The following is a 20,457-nucleotide window of genomic DNA, read 5'->3' on the forward strand; positions in this document are numbered from 1 at the left end:
TCACCCTACACTACTGTACCCTGGATTATTAGTCCAGTAACATAACACCCTACACTACTGTACCCTGGATTATTAGTCCAGTAACATAACACCCTACACTACTGTACCCTGGATTATTAGTCCCCAGTAACATAACACCCTACACTACTGTACCCTGGATTATTAGTCCAGTAACATAACACCCTACACTACTGTACCCTGGATTATTAGTCCAGTAACATAACACCCTACACTACTGTACCCTGGATTATTAGTCCAGTAACATAACACCCTACACTACTGTACCCTGGATTATTAGTCCAGTAACATAACACCCTACACTACTGTACCCTGGATTATTAGTCCAGTAACATAACACCCTACACTACTGTACCCTGGATTATTAGTCCAGTAACATAACACCCTACACTACTGTACCCTGGATTATTAGTCCAGTAACATAACACCCTACACTACTGTACCCTTGATTATTAGTCCAGTAACATAACACCCTACACTACTGTACCCTGATTATTAGTCCAGTAACATAACACCCTACACTACTGTACCCTGGATTATTAGTCCAGTAACATAACACCCTACACTACTGTACCCTGGATTATTAGTCCAGTAACATAACACCCTACACTACTGTACCCTGGATTATTAGTCCAGTAACATAACACCCTACACTACTGTACCCTGGATTATTAGTCCAGTAACATAACACCCTACACTACTGTACCCTGGATTATTAGTCCAGTAACATAACACCCTACACTACTGTACCCTGGATTATTAGTCCAGTAACATAACACCCTACACTACTGTACCCTTGATTATTAGTCCATTAACATAACACCCTACACTACTGTACCCTGGATTATTAGTCCAGTAACATAACACCCTACACTACTGTACCCTTGGATTATTAGTCCATTAACATAACACCCTACACTACTGTACCCTGGATTATTAGTCCAGTAACATAACACCCTACACTACTGTACCCTGGATTATTAGTCCATTAACATAACACCCTACACTACTGTACCCTGGATTATTAGTCCAGTAACATAACACCCTACACTACTGTACCCTTGATTATTAGTCCATTAACATAACACCCTACACTACTGTACCCTGGATTATTAGTCCATTAACATAACACCCTACACTACTGTACCCTTGATTATTAGTCCATTAACATAACACCCTACACTACTGTACCCTGGATTATTAGTCCAGTAACATAACACCCTACACTACTGTACCCTGGATTATTAGTCCAGTAACATAACACCCTACACTACTGTACCCTGGATTATTAGTCAGTAACATAACACCCTACACTACTGTACCCTGGATTATTAGTCCATTAACATAACACCCTACACTACTGTACCCTGGATTATTAGTCCAGTAACATAACACCCTACACTACTGTACCCTGGATTATTAGTCCAGTAACATAACACCCTACACTACTGTACCCTTGATTATTAGTCCATTAACATAACACCCTACACTACTGTACCCTGGATTATTAGTCCAGTAACATAACACCCTACACTACTGTACCCTGATTATTAGTCCATTAACATAACACCCTACACTACTGTACCCTGGATTATTAGTCCAGTAACATAACACCCTACACTACTGTACCCTGGATTATTAGTCCATTAACATAACACCCTACACTACTGTACCCTGGATTATTAGTCCAGTAACATAACACCCTACACTACTGTACCCTGGATTATTAGTCCATTAACATAACACCCTACACTACTGTACCCTGGATTATTAGTCCATTAACATAACACCCTACACTACTGTACCCTGGATTATTAGTCCAGTAACATAACACCCTACACTACTGTACCCTGGATTATTAGTCCATTAACATAACACCCTACACTACTGTACCCTGGATTATTAGTCCATTAACATAACACCCTACACTACTGTACCCTGGATTATTAGTCCATTAACATAACACCCTACACTACTGTACCCTGGATTATTAGTCCAGTAACATAACACCCTACACTACTGTACCCTGGATTATTAGTCCAGTAACATAACACCCTACACTACTGTACCCTTGATTATTAGTCCAGTAACATAACACCCTACACTACTGTACCCTGGATTATTAGTCCATTAACATAACACCCTACACTACTGTACCCTGGATTATTAGTCCAGTAACATAACACCCTACACTACTGTACCCTGGATTATTAGTCCAGTAACATAACACCCTACACTACTGTACCCTGGATTATTAGTCCAGTAACATAACACCCTACACTACTGTACCCTTGATTATTAGTCCAGTAACATAACACCCTACACTACTGTACCCTGGATTATTAGTCCAGTAACATAACACCCTACACTACTGTACCCTGGATTATTAGTCCAGTAACATAACACCCTACACTACTGTACCCTTGATTATTAGTCCAGTAACATAACACCCTACACTACTGTACCCTGGATTATTAGTCCAGTAACATAACACCCTACACTACTGTACCCTGGATTATTAGTCCAGTAACATAACACCCTACACTACTGTACCCTGGATTATTAGTCCATTAACATAACACCCTACACTACTGTACCCTGGATTATTAGTCCAGTAACATAACACCCTACACTACTGTACCCTGGATTATTAGTCCAGTAACATAACACCCTACACTACTGTACCCTTGATTATTAGTCCAGTAACATAACACCCTACACTACTGTACCCTGGATTATTAGTCCAGTAACATAACACCCTACACTACTGTACCCTGGATTATTAGTCCAGTAACATAACACCCTACACTACTGTACCCTTGATTATTAGTCCAGTAACATAACACCCTACACTACTGTACCCTGGATTATTAGTCCAGTAACATAACACCCTACACTACTGTACCCTTGATTATTAGTCCATTAACATAACACCCTACACTACTGTACCCTGGATTATTAGTCCAGTAACATAACACCCTACACTACTGTACCCTGGATTATTAGTCCAGTAACATAACACCCTACACTACTGTACCCTTGATTATTAGTCCAGTAACATAACACCCTACACTACTGTACCCAGGATTATTAGTCCAGTAACATAACACCCTACACTACTGTACCCTGGATTATTAGTCCAGTAACATAACACCCTACACTACTGTACCCTGGATTATTAGTCCAGTAACATAACACCCTACACTACTGTACCCTTGATTATTAGTCCATTAACATAACACCCTACACTACTGTACCCTGGATTATTAGTCCAGTAACATAACACCCTACACTACTGTACCCTGGATTATTAGTCCAGTAACATAACACCCTACACTACTGTACCCTGGATTATTAGTCCAGTAACATAACACCCTACACTACTGTACCCTGGATTATTAGTCCAGTAACATAACACCCTACACTACTGTACCCTGGATTATTAGTCCAGTAACATAACACCCTACACTACTGTACCCTGGATTATTAGTCCAGTAACATAACACCCTACACTACTGTACCCTGGATTATTAGTCCAATAACATAACACCCTACACTACTGTACCCTGGATTATTAGTCCAATAACATAACACCCTACACTACTGTACCCTGGATTATTAGTCCAGTAACATAACACCCTACACTACTGTACCCTGGATTATTAGTCCAATAACATAACACCCTACACTACTGTACCCTGGATTATTAGTCCAATAACATAACACCCTACACTACTGTACCCTGGATTATTAGTCCATTAACATAACACCCTACACTACTGTACCCTGGATTATTAGTCCATTAACATAACACCCTACACTACTGTACCCTTGATTATTAGTCCAGTAACATAACACCCTACACTACTGTACCCTGGATTATTAGTCCATTAACATAACACCCTACACTACTGTACCCTGGATTATTAGTCCATTAACATAACACCCTACACTACTGTACCCTTGATTATTAGTCCATTAACATAACACCCTACACTACTGTACCCTGGATTATTAGTCCATTAACATAACACCCTACACTACTGTACCCTTGATTATTAGTCCAGTAACATAACACCCTACACTACTGTACCCTTGATTATTAGTCCATTAACATAACACCCTACACTACTGTACCCTGGATTATTAGTCCATTAACATAACACCCTACACTACTGTACCCTGGATTATTAGTCCAATAACATAACACCCTACACTACTGTACCCTGGATTATTAGTCCATTAACATAACACCCTACACTACTGTACCCTGGATTATTAGTCCATTAACATAACACCCTACACTACTGTACCCTGGATTATTAGTCCATTAACATAACACCCTACACTACTGTACCCTGATTATTAGTCCAATAACATAACACCCTACACTACTGTACCCTGGATTATTAGTCCATTAACATAACACCCTACACTACTGTACCCTGGATTATTAGTCCATTAACATAACACCCTACACTACTGTACCCTGGATTATTAGTCCAGTAACATAACACCCTACACTACTGTACCCTGGATTATTAGTCCAGTAACATAACACCCTACACTACTGTACCCAGGATTATTAGTCCATTAACATAACACCCTACACTACTGTACCCTGGATTATTAGTCCAGTAACATAACACCCTACACTACTGTACCCTGGATTATTAGTCCAGTAACATAACACCCTACACTACTGTACCCTGGATTATTAGTCCATTAACATAACACCCTACACTACTGTACCCTTGATTATTAGTCCATTAACATAACACCCTACACTACTGTACCCTGGATTATTAGTCCAATAACATAACACCCTACACTACTGTACCCTGGATTATTAGTCCAGTAACATAACACCCTACACTACTGTACCCTTGATTATTAGTCCAGTAACATAACACCCTACACTACTGTACCCTGGATTATTAGTCCAGTAACATAACACCCTACACTACTGTACCCTTGATTATTAGTCCATTAACATAACACCCTACACTACTGTACCCTGGATTATTAGTCCAATAACATAACACCCTACACTACTGTACCCTGGATTATTAGTCCAGTAACATAACACCCTACACTACTGTACCCTGATTATTAGTCCAGTAACATAACACCCTACACTACTGTACCCTGGATTATTAGTCCAGTAACATAACACCCTACACTACTGTACCCTGGATTATTAGTCCATTAACATAACACCCTACACTACTGTACCCTTGATTATTAGTCCATTAACATAACACCCTACACTACTGTACCCTGGATTATTAGTCCAATAACATAACACCCTACACTACTGTACCCTGGATTATTAGTCCAGTAACATAACACCCTACACTACTGTACCCTTGATTATTAGTCCAGTAACATAACACCCTACACTACTGTACCCTGGATTATTAGTCCATTAACATAACACCCTACACTACTGTACCCTGGATTATTAGTCCAGTAACATAACACCCTACACTACTGTACCCTTGATTATTAGTCCAGTAACATAACACCCTACACTACTGTACCCTTGATTATTAGTCCAGTAACATAACACCCTACACTACTGTACCCAGGATTATTAGTCCAGTAACATAACACCCTACACTACTGTACCCTTGATTATTAGTCCAGTAACATAACACCCTACACTACTGTACCCAGGATTATTAGTCCATTAACATAACACCCTACACTACTGTACCCTGGATTATTAGTCCAGTAACATAACACCCTACACTACTGTACCCTTGATTATTAGTCCAGTAACATAACACCCTACACTACTGTACCCTGGATTATTAGTCAGTAACATAACACCCTACACTACTGTACCCTTGATTATTAGTCCAGTAACATAACACCCTACACTACTGTACCCAGGATTATTAGTCCATTAACATAACACCCTACACTACTGTACCCTGGATTATTAGTCCAGTAACATAACACCCTACACTACTGTACCCTTGATTATTAGTCCATTAACATAACACCCTACACTACTGTACCCTGGATTATTAGTCCAGTAACATAACACCCTACACTACTGTACCCTGGATTATTAGTCCATTAACATAACACCCTACACTACTGTACCCTTGATTATTAGTCCAGTAACATAACACCCTACACTACTGTACCCTGGATTATTAGTCCATTAACATAACACCCTACACTACTGTACCCTTGATTATTAGTCCATTAACATAACACCCTACACTACTGTACCCTGGATTATTAGTCCAGTAACATAACACCCTACACTACTGTACCCTTGATTATTAGTCCATTAACATAACACCCTACACTACTGTACCCTGGATTATTAGTCCAATAACATAACACCCTACACTACTGTACCCTGGATTATTAGTCCAATAACATAACACCCTACACTACTGTACCCTGGATTATTAGTCCAGTAACATAACACCCTACACTACTGTACCCTTGATTATTAGTCCAGTAACATAACACCCTACACTACTGTACCCTGGATTATTAGTCCAGTAACATAACACCCTACACTACTGTACCCTGGATTATTAGTCCAATAACATAACACCCTACACTACTGTACCCTGGATTATTAGTCCATTAACATAACACCCTACACTACTGTACCCTGGATTATTAGTCCAGTAACATAACACCCTACACTACTGTACCCTTGATTATTAGTCCAGTAACATAACACCCTACACTACTGTACCCTTGATTATTAGTCCATTAACATAACACCCTACACTACTGTACCCTGGATTATTAGTCCAGTAACATAACACTCTACACTACTGTACCCTGGATTATTAGTCCAGTAACATAACACCCTACACTACTGTACCCTGGATTATTAGTCCATTAACATAACACCCTACACTACTGTACCCTGGATTATTAGTCCAGTAACATAACACCCTACACTACTGTACCCTGGATTATTAGTCCAGTAACATAACACCCTACACTACTGTACCCTGGATTATTAGTCCAGTAACATAACACTCTACACTACTGTACCCTGGATTATTAGTCCAGTAACATAACACCCTACACTACTGTACCCTGGATTATTAGTCCAGTAACATAACACCCTACACTACTGTACCCTGGATTATTAGTCCAGTAACATAACACCCTACACTACTGTACCCTGGATTATTAGTCCAGTAACATAACACTCTACACTACTGTACCCTGGATTATTAGTCCAGTAACATAACACCCTACACTACTGTACCCTGGATTATTAGTCCATTAACATAACACTCTACACTACTGTACCCTGGATTATTAGTCCAGTAACATAACACCCTACACTACTGTACCCTGGATTATTAGTCCAGTAACATAACACCCTACACTACTGTACCCTGGATTATTAGTCCAGTAACATAACACCCTACACTACTGTACCCTGGATTATTAGTCCAGTAACATAACACCCTACACTACTGTACCCTGGATTATTAGTCCAGTAACATAACACTCTACACTACTGTACCCTGGATTATTAGTCCAGTAACATAACACCCTACACTACTGTACCCTGGATTATTAGTCCAGTAACATAACACCCTACACTACTGTACCCTTGATTATTAGTCCATTAACATAACACCCTACACTACTGTACCCTTGATTATTAGTCCAGTAACATAACACCCTACACTACTGTACCCTGGATTATTAGTCCATTAACATAACACCCTACACTACTGTACCCTGGATTATTAGTCCATTAACATAACACCCTACACTACTGTACCCTGGATTATTAGTCCATTAACATAACACCCTACACTACTGTACCCTGGATTATTAGTCCATTAACATAACACCCTACACTACTGTACCCTGGATTATTAGTCCATTAACATAACACCCTACACTACTGTACCCTGGATTATTAGTCCAGTAACATAACACCCTACACTACTGTACCCTGGATTATTAGTCCAGTAACATAACACCCTACACTACTGTACCCTGGATTATTAGTCCAGTAACATAACACCCTACACTACTGTACCCTTGATTATTAGTCCATTAACATAACACCCTACACTACTGTACCCTGGATTATTAGTCCATTAACATAACACCCTACACTACTGTACCCTGGATTATTAGTCCATTAACATAACACCCTACACTACTGTACCCTGGATTATTAGTCCAATAACATAACACCCTACACTACTGTACCCTGGATTATTAGTCCATTAACATAACACCCTACACTACTGTACCCTGGATTATTAGTCCATTAACATAACACCCTACACTACTGTACCCTGGATTATTAGTCCATTAACATAACACCCTACACTACTGTACCCTGGATTATTAGTCCATTAACATAACACCCTACACTACTGTACCCTTGATTATTAGTCCAGTAACATAACACCCTACACTACTGTACCCTGGATTATTAGTCCATTAACATAACACCCTACACTACTGTACCCTGGATTATTAGTCCATTAACATAACACCCTACACTACTGTACCCTGGATTATTAGTCCATTAACATAACACCCTACACTACTGTACCCTGGATTATTAGTCCATTAACATAACACCCTACACTACTGTACCCTGGATTATTAGTCCATTAACATAACACCCTACACTACTGTACCCTGGATTATTAGTCCATTAACATAACACCCTACACTACTGTACCCTGGATTATTAGTCCATTAACATAACACCCTACACTACTGTACCCTGGATTATTAGTCCATTAACATAACACCCTACACTACTGTACCCTGGATTATTAGTCCATTAACATAACACCCTACACTACTGTACCCTGGATTATTAGTCCATTAACATAACACCCTACACTACTGTACCCTGGATTATTAGTCCATTAACATAACACCCTACACTACTGTACCCTGGATTATTAGTCCATTAACATAACACCCTACACTACTGTACCCTGGATTATTAGTCCATTAACATAACACCCTACACTACTGTACCCTTGATTATTAGTCCATTAACATAACACCCTACACTACTGTACCCTTGATTATTAGTCCAGTAACATAACACCCTACACTACTGTACCCTGGATTATTAGTCCAATAACATAACACCCTACACTACTGTACCCTGGATTATTAGTCCATTAACATAACACCCTACACTACTGTACCCTGGATTATTAGTCCAGTAACATAACACCCTACACTACTGTACCCTTGATTATTAGTCAGTAACATAACACCCTACACTACTGTACCCTGGATTATTAGTCCAGTAACATAACACCCTACACTACTGTACCCTGGATTATTAGTCCAGTAACATAACAGCCTATACTACTGTACCCTGGATTATTAGTCCAGTAACATAACACCCTACACTACTGTACCCTGGATTATTAGTCCAGTAACATAACACCCTACACTACTGTACCCTGGATTATTAGTCCAATAACATAACACCCTACACTACTGTACCCTGGATTATTAGTCCAATAACATAACACCCTACACTACTGTACCCTGGATTATTAGTCCAATAACATAACACCCTACACTACTGTACCCTGGATTATTAGTCCAGTAACATAACACCCTACATTACTGTACCCTGGATTATTAGTCCAGTAACATAACACCCTACACTACTGTACCCTGGATTATTAGTCCAGTAACATAACACCCTACACTACTGTACCCTGGATTATTAGTCCAATAACATAACACCCTACACTACTGTACCCTGGATTATTAGTCCAGTAACATAACACCCTACACTACTGTACCCTGGATTATTAGTCCAATAACATAACACCCTACACTACTGTACCCTGGATTATTAGTCCAGTAACATAACACCCTACACTACTGTACCCTGGATTATTAGTCCAATAACATAACACTCTACACTACTGTACCCTTGATTATTAGTCCAGTAACATAACACTCTACACTACTGTACCCTGGATTATTAGTTCAATAACATAACACTCTACACTACTGTACCCTTGATTATTAGTCCATTAACATAACACCCTACACTACTGTACCCTGGATTATTAGTCCAATAACATAACACCCTACACTACTGTACCCTGGATTATTAGTCCAATAACATAACATCCTACACTACTGTACCCTGGATTATTAGTCCAATAACATAACACCCTACACTACTGTACCCTGGATTATTAGTCCAATAACATAACACCCTACACTACTGTACCCTTGATTATTAGTCCAGTAACATAACACCCTACACTACTGTACCCTGGATTATTAGTCCAGTAACATAACACCCTACACTACTGTACCCTGGATTATTAGTCCAATAACATAACACCCTACACTACTGTACCCTTGATTATTAGTCCAGTAACATAACACCCTACACTACTGTACCCTGGATTATTAGTCCAGTAACATAACACCCTACACTACTGTACCCTGGATTATTAGTCCAATAACATAACACCCTACACTACTGTACCCTTGATTATTAGTCCAGTAACATAACACCCTACACTACTGTACCCTGGATTATTAGTCCAGTAACATAACACCCTACACTACTGTACCCTGGATTATTAGTCCAATAACATAACACTCTACACTACTGTACCCTTGATTATTAGTCCAGTAACATAACACTCTACACTACTGTACCCTGGATTATTAGTCCAGTAACATAACACCCTACACTATTGTACCCTTGATTATTAGTCCAATAACATAACACTCTACACTACTGTACCCTGGATTATTAGTCCAGTAACATAACACCCTACACTACTGTACCCTTGATTATTAGTCCATTAACATAACACCCTACACTACTGTACCCTTGATTATTAGTCCATTAACATAACACCCTACACTACTGTACCCTGGATTATTAGTCCAGTAACATAACACCCTACACTACTGTACCCTGGATTATTAGTCCAATAACATAACACCCTACACTACTGTACCCTGGATTATTAGTCCATTAACATAACACCCTACACTACTGTACCCTTGATTATTAGTCCATTAACATAACACCCTACACTACTGTACCCTGGATTATTAGTCCAGTAACATAACACCCTACACTACTGTACCCTGGATTATTAGTCCAATAACATAACACCCTACACTACTGTACCCTTGATTATTAGTCCAGTAACATAACACTCTACACTACTGTACCCTGGATTATTAGTCCAGTAACATAACACCCTACACTACTGTACCCTGGATTATTAGTCCATTAACATAACACCCTACACTACTGTACCCTGGATTATTAGTCCATTAACATAACACCCTACACTACTGTACCCTGGATTATTAGTCCAGTAACATAACACCCTACACTACTGTACCCTGGATTATTAGTCCAATAACATAACACCCTACACTACTGTACCCTTGATTATTAGTCCAGTAACATAACACTCTACACTACTGTACCCTGGATTATTAGTCCAGTAACATAACACCCTACACTACTGTACCCTGGATTATTAGTCCATTAACATAACACCCTACACTACTGTACCCTGGATTATTAGTCCAATAACATAACACCCTACACTACTGTACCCTTGATTATTAGTCCAGTAACATAACACTCTACACTACTGTACCCTGGATTATTAGTCCAGTAACATAACACCCTACACTACTGTACCCTGGATTATTAGTCCAATAACATAACATCCTACACTATTGTACCCTTGATTATTAGTCCAGTAACATAACACCCTACACTACTGTACCCTGGATTATTAGTCCAGTAACATAACACCCTACACTACTGTACCCTGGATTATTAGTCCAATAACATAACATCCTACACTATTGTACCCTTGATTATTAGTCCAGTAACATAACACCCTACACTACTGTACCCTGGATTATTAGTCCAATAACATAACATCCTACACTATTGTACCCTTGATTATTAGTCCAGTAACATAACACCCTACACTACTGTACCCTGGATTATTAGTCCAGTAACATAACACCCTACACTACTGTACCCTGGATTATTAGTCCAATAACATAACATCCTACACTATTGTACCCTTGATTATTAGTCCAGTAACATAACACCCTACACTACTGTACCCAGGATTATTAGTCCAGTAACATAACACCCTACACTACTGTACCCTGGATTATTAGTCCAATAACATAACATCCTACACTACTGTACCCTGGATTATTAGTCCAGTAACATAACACCCTACACTACTGTACCCTGGATTATTAGTCCAATAACATAACACCCTACACTACTGTACCCTGGATTATTAGTCCAGTAACATAACACTCTACACTACTGTACCCTGGATTATTAGTCCATTAACATAACACCCTACACTACTGTACCCTGGATTATTAGTCCAGTAACATAACACCCTACACTACTGTACCCTTGATTATTAGTCCAGTAACATAACACCCTACACTACTGTACCCTGGATTATTAGTCCATTAACATAACACCCTACACTACTGTACCCTGGATTATTAGTCCAGTAACATAACACCCTACACTATTGTACCCTTGATTATTAGTCCAGTAACATAACACCCTACACTACTGTACCCTGGATTATTAGTCCAATAACATAACATCCTACACTATTGTACCCTTGATTATTAGTCCAGTAACATAACACCCTACACTACTGTACCCTGGATTATTAGTCCAATAACATAACATCCTACACTATTGTACCCTTGATTATTAGTCCAGTAACATAACACCCTCCACTACTGTACCCTGGATTATTAGTCCAGTAACATAACACCCTACACTACTGTACCCAGGATTATTAGTCCAGTAACATAACACCCTACACTACTGTACCCTGGATTATTAGTCCAGTAACATAACACTCTACACTACTGTACCCTTGATTATTAGTCCATTAACATAACACCCTACACTACTGTACCCTGGATTATTAGTCCAGTAACATAACACTCTACACTACTGTACCCTTGATTATTAGTCCATTAACATAACACCCTACACTACTGTACCCTGGATTATTAGTCCAATAACATAACATCCTACACTATTGTACCCTTGATTATTAGTCCAGTAACATAACACCCTACACTACTGTACCCTGGATTATTAGTCCAGTAACATAACACTCTACACTACTGTACCCTTGATTATTAGTCCATTAACATAACACCCTACACTACTGTACCCTGGATTATTAGTCCAGTAACATAACACTCTACACTACTGTACCCTTGATTATTAGTCCATTAACATAACACCCTACACTACTGTACCCTGGATTATTAGTCCAGTAACATAACACCCTACACTACTGTACCCTGGATTATTCATCCAGTAACATAACACCCTACACTACTGTACCCTGGATTATTAGTCCAATAACATAACACCCTACACTACTGTACCCTGGATTATTAGTCCATTAACATAACACTCTACACTACTGTACCCTGGATTATTAGTCCAGTAACATAACACCCTACACTACTGTACCCTGGATTATTAGTCCAGTAACATAACACCCTACACTACTGTACCCTGGATTATTAGTCCATTAACATAACACCCTACACTACTGTACCCTGGATTATTAGTCCATTAACATAACACCCTACACTACTGTACCCTGGATTATTAGTCCAATAACATAACACCCTACACTACTGTACCCTGGATTATTAGTCCATTAACATAACACTCTACACTACTGTACCCTGGATTATTAGTCCAGTAACATAACACCCTACACTACTGTACCCTGGATTATTAGTCCAGTAACATAACACCCTACACTACTGTACCCTGGATTATTAGTCCAATAACATAACACCCTACACTACTGTACCCTGGATTATTAGTCCAGTAACATAACACCCTACACTACTGTACCCTGGATTATTAGTCCAATAACATAACATCCTACACTATTGTACCCTTGATTATTAGTCCAGTAACATAACACCCTACACTACTGTACCCTGGATTATTAGTCCAGTAACATAACACTCTACACTACTGTACCCTTGATTATTAGTCCATTAACATAACACCCTACACTACTGTACCCTGGATTATTAGTCCAGTAACATAACACCCTACACTACTGTACCCTGGATTATTCATCCAGTAACATAACACCCTACACTACTGTACCCTGGATTATTAGTCCAATAACATAACACCCTACACTACTGTACCCTGGATTATTAGTCCATTAACATAACACTCTACACTACTGTACCCTGGATTATTAGTCCAATAACATAACACTCTACACTACTGTACCCTGGATTATTAGTCCAGTGACATAACACCCTACACTACTGTACCCTGGATTATTAGTCCAGTAACATAACACTCTACACTACTGTACCCTGGATTATTAGTCCAGTCACATAACACCCTACACTACTGTACCCTGGATTATTAGTCCATTAACATAACACCCTACACTACTGTACCCTGGATTATTAGTCCAGTAACATAACACCCTACACTACTGTACTCTGGATTATTAGTCCATTAACATAACACCCTACACTACTGTACCCTGGATTATTAGTCCAGTAACATAACACCCTACACTACTGTACCCTGGATTATTAGTCCAGTAACATAACACCCTACACTACTGTACCCTGGATTATTAGTCCAGTCACATAACACCCTACACTACTGTACCCTGGATTATTAGTCCAGTAACATAACACCCTACACTACTGTACCCTTGATTATTAGTCCATTAACATAACACCCTACACTACTGTACCCTGGATTATTAGTCCAGTAACATAACACCCTACACTACTGTACCCTGGATTATTAGTCCAGTAACATAACACCCTACACTACTGTACCCTGGATTATTAGTCCAGTCACATAACACCCTACACTACTGTACCCTGGATTATTAGTCCAGTAACATAACACCCTACACTACTGTACCCTTGATTATTAGTCCATTAACATAACACCCTACACTACTGTACCCTGGATTATTAGTCCAGTAACATAACACCCTACACTACTGTACCCTGGATTATTAGTCCAGTAACATAACACCCTACACTACTGTACCCTGGATTATTAGTCCAGTCACATAACACCCTACACTACTGTACCCTGGATTATTAGTCCAGTAACATAACACCCTACACTACTGTACCCTGGATTATTAGTCCAGTCACATAACACCCTACACTACTGTACCCTGGATTATTAGTCCAGTAACATAACACCCTACACTACTGTACCCTGGATTATTAGTCCAGTAACATAACACCCTACACTACTGTACCCTGGATTATTAGTCCAGTCACATAACACCCTACACTACTGTACCCTGGATTATTAGTCCAGTAACATAACACCCTACACTACTGTACCCTGGATTATTAGTCCAGTAACATAACACCCTACACTACTGTACCCTGGATTATTAGTCCAGTAACATAACACCCTACACTACTGTACCCTGGATTATTAGTCCATTAACATAACACCCTACACTACTGTACCCTGGATTATTAGTCCAATAACATAACACTCTACACTACTGTACCCTGGATTATTAGTCCATTAACATAACACTCTACACTACTGTACCCTTGATTATTAGTCCAGTAACATAACACCCTACACTACTGTACCCTGGATTATTAGTCCATTAACATAACACCCTACACTACTGTACCCTGGATTATTAGTCCAATAACATAACACTCTACACTACTGTACCCTGGATTATTAGTCCATTAACATAACACTCTACACTACTGTACCCTTGATTATTAGTCCAGTAACATAACACCCTACACTACTGTACCCTGGATTATTAGTCCATTAACATAACACCCTACACTACTGTACCCTGGATTATTAGTCCAGTAACATAACACCCTACACTACTGTACCCTGGATTATTAGTCCAGTAACATAACACCCTACACTACTGTACCCTTGATTATTAGTCCAGTAACATAACACCCTACACTACTGTACCCTGGATTATTAGTCCAGTAACATAACACCCTACACTACTGTACCCTGGATTATTAGTCCAGTAACATAACACCCTACACTACTGTACCCTTGATTATTAGTCCAGTAACATAACACCCTACACTACTGTACCCTGGATTATTAGTCCATTAACATAACACCCTACACTACTGTACCCTGGATTATTAGTCCATTAACATAACACCCTACACTACTGTACCCTGGATTATTAGTCCATTAACATAACACTCTACACTACTGTACCCTTGATTATTAGTCCAGTAACATAACACCCTACACTACTGTACCCTGGATTATTAGTCCATTAACATAACACTCTACACTACTGTACCCTTGATTATTAGTCCAGTAACATAACACCCTACACTACTGTACCCTGGATTATTAGTCCAATAACATAACACTCTACACTACTGTACCCTGGATTATTAGTCCATTAACATAACACTCTACACTACTGTACCCTTGATTATTAGTCCAGTAACATAACACCCTACACTACTGTACCCTGGATTATTAGTCCAATAACATAACACTCTACACTACTGTACCCTTGATTATTAGTCCAGTAACATAACACTCTACACTACTGTACCCTTGATTATTAGTCCATTAACATAACACCCTACACTACTGTACCCTGGATTATTAGTCCAGTAACATAACACCCTACACTACTGTACCCTGGATTATTAGTCCAATAACATAACACCCTACACTACTGTACCCTTGATTATTAGTCCAGCAACATAACACCCTACACTACTGTACCCTGGATTATTAGTCCATTAACATAACACCCTACACTACTGTACCCTGGATTATTAGTCCATTAACATAACACTCTACACTACTGTACCCTTGATTATTAGTCCAGTAACATAACACCCTACACTACTGTACCCTGGATTATTAGTCCAATAACATAACACTCTACACTACTGTACCCTGGATTATTAGTCCATTAACATAACACTCTACACTACTGTACCCTTGATTATTAGTCCAGTAACATAACACCCTACACTACTGTACCCTGGATTATTAGTCCAATAACATAACACTCTACACTACTGTACCCTTGATTATTAGTCCAGTAACATAACACTCTACACTACTGTACCCTTGATTATTAGTCCATTAACATAACACCCTACACTACTGTACCCTGGATTATTAGTCCAGTAACATAACACCCTACACTACTGTACCCTGGATTATTAGTCCAATAACATAACACCCTACACTACTGTACCCTTGATTATTAGTCCATTAACATAACACTCTACACTACTGTACCCTTGATTATTAGTCCATTAACATAACACCCTACACTACTGTACCCTGGATTATTAGTCCAATAACATAACACCCTACACTACTGTACCCTGGATTATTAGTCCAATAGCATAACATCCTACACTACTGTACCCTGGATTATTAGTCCAATAACATAACACCCTACACTACTGTACCCTGGATTATTAGTCCAGTAACATAACACCCTACACTACTGTACCCTGGATTATTAGTCCAATAACATAACACCCTACACTACTGTACCCTTGATTATTAGTCCAGTAACATAACACCCTACACTACTGTACCCTGGATTATTAGTCCAATAACATAACATCCTACACTACTGTACCCTGGATTATTAGTCCAATAACATAACACCCTACACTACTGTACCCTGGATTATTAGTCCAATAACATAACACCCTACACTACTGTACCCTGGATTATTAGTCCAATAACATAACACCCTACACTACTGTACCCTGGATTATTAGTCCAATAACATAACACCCTACACTACTGTACCCTGGATTATTAGTCCATTAACATAACACCCTACACTACTGTACCCTTGATTATTAGTCCAGTAACATAACACCCTACACTACTGTACCCTGGATTATTAGTCCAATAACATAACACCCTACACTACTGTACCCTGGATTATTAGTCCAATAACATAACACCCTACACTACTGTACCCCGGATTATTAGTCCAGTAACATAACACCCTACACTACTGTACCCTGGATTATTAGTCCATTAACATAACACCCTACACTACTGTACCCTGGATTATTAGTCCATTAACATAACACCCTACACTACTGTACCCTTGATTATTAGTCCAGTAACATAACACCCTACACTACTGTACCCTGGATTATTAGTCCAGTAACATAACACCCTACACTACTGTACCCTGGATTATTAGTCCAATAACATAACACCCTACACTACTGTACCCTGGATTATTAGTCCAGTAACATAACACCCTACATTACTGTACCCTGGATTATTAGTCCAGTAACATAACACCCTACACTACTGTACCCTGGATTATTAGTCCATTAACATAACACCCTACACTACTGTACCCTTGATTATTAGTCCAGTAACATAACACCCTACACCACTGTACCCTGGATTATTAGTCCAATAACATAACACCCTACACTACTGTACCCTGGATTATTAGTCCAATAACATAACACCCTACACTACTGTACCCTGGATTATTAGTCCAGTAACATAACACCCTACATTACTGTACCCTGGATTATTAGTCCAGTAACATAACACCCTACATTACTGTACCCTGGATTATTAGTCCAGTAACATAACACCCTACACTACTGTACCCAGGATTATTAGTCCAATAACATAACACCCTACACTACTGTACCCTGGATTATTAGTCCAGTAACATAACACTCTACACTACTGTACCCTGGATTATTAGTCCAGTAACATAACACCCTACATTACTGTACCCTGGATTATTAGTCCAGTAACATAACACCCTACACTACTGTACCCAGGATTATTAGTCCAATAACATAACACCCTACACTACTGTACCCTGGATTATTAGTCCAATAACATAACACCCTACACTACTGTACCCTGGATTATTAGTCCAGTAACATAACACCCTACACTACTGTCTTTGTTACTTTTTCTACTGTCCGATCACCTCCTGAATTCTGAATTCCTTTGTTCTCACTTTAATTCGCAATCCCAAATGAGGGCATATTGACGGATGACCTTCCCATGCCTGTTTCTAATGTGTGCGCTTTGCCCTGTCGGCGTTGTGTTGTGGACTTTTTCATTTGTCGCTCTCCGAAGGGACTGTCTATTGATCTTACAAAATCGGCAGAGTTTGAATGATCTTTATTGACGTCGTTCTCCCTGGCTGTTTGTCTCTCTCTCCTGGAATAAGCCTGTTTCCTTCGCAGGCTGTTAGAGCTAACACAGATAGAGAGAGGGCAGTGTCGGTCTGTTCTTTCTGTCCCCCCGATGTGCCCCCGCCAGCAATGGAGATCAGCATCATTCCGCCTCGTCCGTTCATCCTTCCCATCTGGGCCCAGCGCATCATTCTCACCTCTTGCGGGCCGAACTGATATGTTGTCTCTGCCTATTGAGCTGATATATTGCATCTGCAGTGCGATTCATCGTTCGACCGTTGTCAACCGCTTGTGACCGTGAACCTGTTTTTGGATAATCTGTGACTCCTTGTACTAAATCTTAAACCACCGCTCCATACTGCCGCACGAAACCCCAAGTGATGAGATTAAACCTCTGTGTATTTGTGATGGTGAGTTTAATGTGCTTCTGCGGTCAAAATACATACAGTCCCGAGCCCCGTAATGTCAGACCACAGGCTAGCGCCACTCTAAACTTCATCTTAATTTATATGTCAAATCACCCTTGAGATATCTAGCACACCCTGTGATGATCAGTCAAGTCATCATATAAATAATCTTCATCACCCTGCTCCTGGCAAAGGTTCATTCAAATTCTGTATCTCCCCCAATATTGCACCATTCATTTGTGTGTGTGTGTGCATGTATGATTGAATGTGTGTGTGTGAATGAATGTGTGTATGTATGAATGAATGTGTGTGTATGAATGAATATATGTGTGTATGTATGTATGAATGAATGCATGTGTGTGTGTACGTATGAATGAATGTGTGTGTACAGATGAATGAATGTGTGTATGTATGAATGAATGTGTGTATGTATGAATGAATATGTGTGCACGTATGAATGAATGTGTATGTGTATGTATGAATGAATGTGTGTGTATGTATGAATGAATGTGTATGTGTATGTATGAATGAATGTGTGTGTATGTATGAATGAATGTGTGTGTATGTATGAATGAATGTGTATGTGTATGTATGAATGAATGTGTGTATGTATGAATGAATGTGTGTATGTATGAATGAATGCATGTGTGTGTGTACGTATGAATGAATGTGTGTGTACAGATGAATGAATGTGTGTATGTATGAATGAATGTGTGTATGTATGAATGAATATGTGTGCACGTAT

At 39.2% G+C, this 20,457-nt stretch overlaps 1 protein-coding gene across 1 annotated transcript in view; it reads left to right on the top strand.

The window, feature by feature from the left end:
* The window catches only part of LOC137385185 (pre-mRNA-processing factor 19-like), a 71,021-nt gene extending 51,399 nt beyond the window's left edge, over positions 1-19,622 (top strand). The window contains exon 5 of the mRNA XM_068060171.1: positions 19,564-19,622. Within this exon, the coding sequence (XP_067916272.1) occupies positions 19,564-19,622 (59 nt within the window). The remainder of the gene's footprint in view (positions 1-19,563) is intronic.
* The last annotated feature ends 835 nt before the right edge of the window (positions 19,623-20,457 follow it).

Source organism: Heterodontus francisci, chromosome 28, assembly GCF_036365525.1.
Source record: "Heterodontus francisci isolate sHetFra1 chromosome 28, sHetFra1.hap1, whole genome shotgun sequence".
NCBI lineage: Eukaryota > Metazoa > Chordata > Chondrichthyes > Heterodontiformes > Heterodontidae > Heterodontus > Heterodontus francisci.